Source organism: Manis javanica, chromosome 16 (genome assembly GCF_040802235.1).
Source record: "Manis javanica isolate MJ-LG chromosome 16, MJ_LKY, whole genome shotgun sequence".
In the NCBI taxonomy this organism is placed as follows: Eukaryota; Metazoa; Chordata; class Mammalia; order Pholidota; family Manidae; genus Manis; species Manis javanica.
The window spans coordinates 57,126,200-57,132,199 of record NC_133171.1 but is presented as its reverse complement, the minus strand read 5'-3'; the positions used below and the strand labels follow the sequence as shown (position 1 = coordinate 57,132,199).

General features: G+C 57.0%; 1 protein-coding gene across 7 annotated transcripts in view; it reads right to left on the bottom strand.

Moving 5' to 3' along the window:
- Window positions 1-397: 397 nt before the first annotated feature.
- GRM4 (glutamate metabotropic receptor 4) overlaps window positions 398-6,000 on the bottom strand; it is a 213,852-nt gene continuing 208,249 nt past the window's right edge. For all 7 annotated transcript variants that reach the window (XM_073224122.1, XM_037000768.2, XM_037000766.2 and 4 more), the window contains one exon: window positions 398-4,296. In XM_073224122.1, coding sequence (XP_073080223.1) covers window positions 4,247-4,296 — 50 coding nt within the window. In that variant the 3' untranslated portion in view covers window positions 398-4,246. The remainder of the gene's footprint in view (window positions 4,297-6,000) is intronic.

Here is a 6,000-nt window from a genome sequence, read left to right as displayed (position 1 = left end):
TCTAGGAGTCCAAAGGGAGTCCTGTGTGCCCAGCCCGCCTGGTAGCTTAGTGGGCTCTTGCCCAGGGCTGATGGCCGCCCAGTGTTGGCTCTGAGCCTGGACAAGCTCTTATGGATGTTGGTCCCTCTTGGCTGCAGAAACCCCAAGCTCGGGTCCCACACCTGTCTCATCCACCACTGACCAACTGTGGCCTGGCCAGAGACAGGCACTTGATACTATGGAATGCATGAGTAAAGAAGGCGGGACTGACAGGGTGGCCAGTTTGTCTAGTTTTTCTGGGACTTTCCTGGCACTCACACTGCGCACCCAACATCCCAGGAACTCTTGCCACCCTGTCCCACCCTGGTCCTCAGTAACCTTAGGCCTGAATCCCGCCCACCCGCCCTCCAAACACATGTCAGTCACGCGCTGTCCCTTCAGCACAGTTAGTTATAGGCAGTGGTTCTCAAACTTGGGCTTGCCGCACAGAGGGACCGGGAAGGCCTGTAAAATGGAGCTGGGGACCCTACCTCACAGCTTCCGGTTCAGCAGGTCTGGAGAGGGGCCTGCTTTCCTGGCAAGTTCTGTAGGTACTGATTTAAGGAAAGCATTCTGTCACTAAAATGGGTTGAAAGCTACCAATTTACCTAGCCCACTGGCTTGCAGTGGGTCCCCTGGGGAGCTTATAAGGCATACTCGGCGTGGCCCCACCCCTAGAGCCTCAGATCCGATCTTGTGGAGAGGGGCCCAACATATGATCTAAAAGTTCTGGTGGGGGTAGAGCCTCCCCTCCACCCTTAAGGAGACCTCTGGGGGTGCTGACACTGATAGCACCCCAGGCCTCTCTTTGGGGATGAAGCCCCAAGGGAGGGATGAGCACAGATCCTGTGGACACCCCCTCACTCCTCTTGCAAATGTCTCAGGAGTCCCCAGCTCTCTGTCCAGGGAGCCAGGGACCCTGAAACTCTCCATCTTACTGAAATCTAAAACTCTGAGATACTGAGCATCCTATCCCATAGGAGCCCAGGGAATCAGTAATTTGGGATGAGAGCGAAGGGGAGCAGCCAGCTGGCCCAGGGTCTTCCCCACCACATGGGTCAGAGCAGGTCCCACCCGGGCCCACCTCCGCCCTGGCCGCCCAGGCTGTGCCTTCTAGATGATGGGTGGTGCCCGCCTCCCCACACCATGAGGCAGGTCTGTCCTCCAGAAGCCTTGCTGGGCACTGGTCCCTCCTCTCCAGCCATCCCCTGGAGCCTGCACACTTCTTAGTTCCCCACACTCAGCGGTGTGGAATCCACACCCCACTCGAGCCTTCCCCACTTATCCCACCCCATTTCCACAGTCATGCGGCTTTTGGGGTCAGACTTCTAAACTGTTTGGCTCCTGAGGGTTGTGTCTCCCCTACCAGACTGGAAGCTTCCTGGGGGCAAGGCTGTGTTTTTCCCCTCAGACAAGACAATCCTGGAGGTGGGGTCTGTCCCCTCCATCTGACTGGTAGCCCTCTGGAGGCAGGGCCAGGGTGCCCCTCCCACCTGCCCCTTCTGGGAGCCCCAGGCAGGCTGGCCTAGGTCAAGCATCAGGGATGCCTGGGGGTCTGAGCCTCTTCCTACCCCAGGCAGCCTTGAAGGCTGACTTGGCCCCCCCACTGCCCTGTCCCAGTGCTGAGAGAAGCAGAGGGGACAGCACCCCCCTTGGAAGGAAGATGATCCCCCCAAAATCGAGGGCTCCACAGATGTGAGGGTAGGGGCACCTGGGAAAGTCCTGGGCTGAGCATCAGACCCTTGGGTTTCAGGTTTCTTTCAGGCCAGGTGTCTGCCTAGCCGTGGGCCTCAGAGCAGTCACCTTGAGGGGAAATGGGCCAGAGACAGGACAAGGTGCCCAGGCTGGGGATGCCCTAAGAGAAGCAGCAGGCAGGCCCTTCTATATTCAGCCCCACCCCTCACCGACACACACACACACACACACACACACACACACACACTCTCTCTCTCTCTCTCTCTCTCTCTCTCTCTCTCTCTCTCTCTCTGCCCTGGAAGCTTCTGGTAAACATCCTTAGTTGACAACCTGGTTTTGCCTGATTAAGCTGGGGCACTGCATAGAATCTGTTCTGGGTGGCTGTCTTAGGGACCATCCTGCAAAGGCAAGATGATGATCGTACAGACACCCTTGTGCCCCCCTCCTTCCCTTACACATATATTTGAGCATATAATAGGTGCTGTACACACGTACAGCCTCACCAGACCCTCCAGGGAGAATATTCCTGAGCTTAGGTGTGTGTGAGACCAGCCCTCCTCCAGGGAGTGAGATGGTCTTACCAAGGGGCACTGACACAGGGCACTATGTGATGCCCACAACCTCCCCTCTACACACACACCCATGCCCAACCCCTGCCTGGCTCCCAGGCCGGGGCCCTACAGGCCCTTGGCTAACCTGCCCCACACCCCAGTCAGCTGGCCAGGAAGTGGGAGGGGTGTGGGGCAGGGCAGGAAGGACCCGCACAGGAAGCCTGGGCTCCAGCTGCTGCATGTGGCCTCATTGTGTCTCTGGCTCCATAATTACCCCCAGCAGGGCCCAGCCCCAATGCTGCTTACTTCCCAACTTGCTGTGAATCCACACTTGTGCCCTTGCCCCTGGCCCAGGACAGTCATCCTCATGATGTGGGTGCAATGTGGGCTTACCCAGACCTGGGCCTAAACAGATGGACACTCACACGAGACAGATAACCATGCAGATGGAGGTGCCAGAGCACACGCTGACACACAGCCAGCACAGACATGCACACAGGGTTGGGGAGCCACACACACATCCATGTGGCTGCTGGCACTCATGGACACACGCAGCACCCCAATCTCCTGGACAGACACACATCACCTTAGCACCCGCGACCTGGAGGACAGGCAGGAGGGGAGGGCTGTGGGTGTTAGGAGCCTGGAAGCTTATGTGTCAAGAGAAGAGTTTCCTGGCTAGATGGAGAGGAGAGGCTCCGGTTATGGGGCAGGAGTTTGGAGTCCCAGATGAGAGGCATGTGAGCCTGAGGAGAAGCAGGGCAGAAATGGCACCATCTCCAGGTCCTGCAGAGCAGGGGACAGGAATGCACCCCCTCACTTGGGGAACCATCAGGGCTAATTTCTGGAATCTGCTGCAATGTCCTGGCCCCTCTCTCCCCAAGGCCTCTCCACGCCCCCAACCCAAGGCCAGCCTAGGAAGCAGCCTCCTCCGTCCCCAAGCCCTGTCTCCATCATGCAGTTCCTCCTTCCCTTTAACTCCAGGCCTCCTGGCTTCAGGTTAAGCCTACAGTCTCACTGCAGGACCCTCAGTGGATGTGGAGCCAGGGTGCAAAACCATGTGTTTATTTTTATTAGAAATGTTCTTGGTATAAAAACAATCATGCGCTAGACATTGTCATCAATAACCATCACCAGACACCCAAGCACTGAACTCCATGTCATCGGCAGGAGGGGCAGGCAGGCAGGACACACAGCAGATGGGTGGGGGCAGGCGGGCAGGCTGCGGGCCACAGGGACACACACAGAGGCCACCAGGAGGACGCAGCACTTTGGAACACACTTGAGATTTGTTTTTGTTTTGGCTTTTTTGTGTTTTGATTTTTTTCCCTTTTTTCTCTTTTGTAACATGTAAGATTTGGTGAACTGGGAAAGGGTGGCAGGGACAGGAGAGCAAAGGCTGGACACAAATGAAGGCGAAGAGGGGGCTAAAGACAGGAAAGAAAATGCACAAGCAAGACCCAGTGGAACCCAAGAGAAAAACAGGAGCAACAGGGAGAGAGCGCGGGAGGGAGAAGAGGCAGAGGCAGAGAGAAGAAAAAAAGGGAGAGCGCACCAACACCAGAGACCCACAGAGAAAAGGTGACACAAGGAGGAAAGAGAAAATGAACACAGGGATGACGACAGACCACAGAAGTCACCAGTGGGACAGGCAGAGGTGGAAGGAGCAGGGAGCCAGCACTGGGGCCCACGTAGCCTGAGCTCCCGTGGCTTGGGGCCAGGAGGGGCCACAGCTCAAGACACAAGCCCTTGGGATGGACTGAAGCTGCCCCATCCCCTTGTCCTCTCCTGTCACCTTGCCTGGCTTGCCCAGGCTACCCAGCAGTGAACACCGGGGACTCTGCTATCCTCAGCACCAAGCCACAGCTGTGGGCACCCATGGCAGGCAGGACATCTGCTGGGCCCCTGGGAGCAGCCCTGGCCTGACGCACCATCCACAGGGTCTCGGTTCCTCCTCCTCCTCTTCGGCTCCAAAGGCCTGGCTAGATCGCATGGTTGGTATAGGTGACGTACGTCTGTTTGCTGGCCAGCGCTGGAGGGAAAGAGACCAGGGGCACCCTGAAGTCAGGAGCTGGCTTCTTCACACTCCCCTTCCCACCGTCCCTGCGCTGCCCAAGGTCTCAAATCCAGACCCCTGAACTGAGCAGTCCATGTTCCCCAAACCGTGCACCAGCCCCACCTTCCCCACTGCTCCCCCACTCCCAGAGCAGCCAACTCTGACACGTCCTTCCCACCTCCACACCTGTGCTGGGGCAGCACTGCTCACCTGAGTGCCCTTTGTCACTCTGGATATGTCCCCCTCCCCTGAGCACTCTCCCCCCCACAGCACCCTCTCTAAGGGTCTCCCCACCAAAGCCCCTGCCACCGCCTGACTCCACCACACTTCAGGGGAATCCTTTTTATTTGTGACATATAACCTCAAAGTACCATCAAAGGGAAGTCTGTCCAAAGTTCAACAGCACAGATTCTGGACAAACAGACATGAACAGACTGGACCAGCAGCCGAGGAGAAGGGAATGGGGAATGGGGCAGAGGAAACATGTAATGCAACCAGAGAGGGGTCTCGAAGGCTAGAAATTAAGATGTATGACTTACTCGGCCCTCTTCCCACACCCAAGGAACATGGAAGTCCTTTGGGTCCCTCCAGACCTCTGTGAGCCACCCTCCCCATTTCTGGGTGTCCCTGTAGCCTCAGTCTGAGCCTGCCTCAGGATGAGCCTGCACCCATCCCCCTGGCCCTTGCTCAGCCACCACTGGGACCAGGGCTGCATGTCCGGGTACCCCCACCTGCCCAGCCATGGCCTCCCTGAGGCCCTCCCACCACCCAGAGCTGGGTGACAGCATCAGCTCTCTTGGACAGCGTGAGCTTCCCTCCACCTCCACCTGGCTGGGGCTCAGGCCACACAGCAGCCTCGTGAGGAGGCCAGAGAAGTGCCACCACCATATGAAAAATAAGGAACTGAGGCCAGAGAGGCAAGGAGCCTGGCCAGGTCCTTGATTTTGTCCTGTCCTGCCAAATTTCACAGTCTCCTTTGGTGAATAGGGACAGCTCAGTGGAGAGTAAGCAAGGGCAGAATTACAGCCTGGGGTGGGAGCGGGCCTGTTGGGGTGGAGAGAGGAGGTTGGACAGGAGACAATCATGGTGCCCTTTGTTGCCAGCTGCCCTGATGCCCCGTCAGAATCCTGTCTGCTCAGGAAAGGAGGTGCATCTGCCAGACTCAGCCATCTGGCCTGCAGAAGAGGACAGTGAGGGGAGCAGTGTGGTGGGCTGCACACTCTTCCCCATAAACCTCTTTCCTTGTTTTCACTGTGCTCACGACTGCCAAGTGAAGGTCTACCTCTCCCAGACTCCTTTGCGGCTAAGCGTGGCCCTGTGTGATGACATTCCTGCTAATGACATATGAGAGGAAGGACTGCATGCAACTTCCATACTGTTTGATTAAAACAGACTGTTTCTCCTCTACTTTACTCTTTTGCCTTCTGTGGGCAGAAAAGACATTGAGAGCAAACCAACCTCAGCCATGAGGACGGGGACAACCCTCTGGGAGCTGATGCAGCAACAAGATAGAAGGAACCAGGGTCTCAACTGCCGCCCACTCACTGTGTACTACTATGTCAGAGAGAAACAAGCATCTTTTTTGAGCCACTCTGTTCTGGGGCCTCTTTGTCATAGCAGCATAACCAGAAGGCCACTAACACAGGCAGGATTGCTGCGCCCAACTCTTAGGGGGTCCAT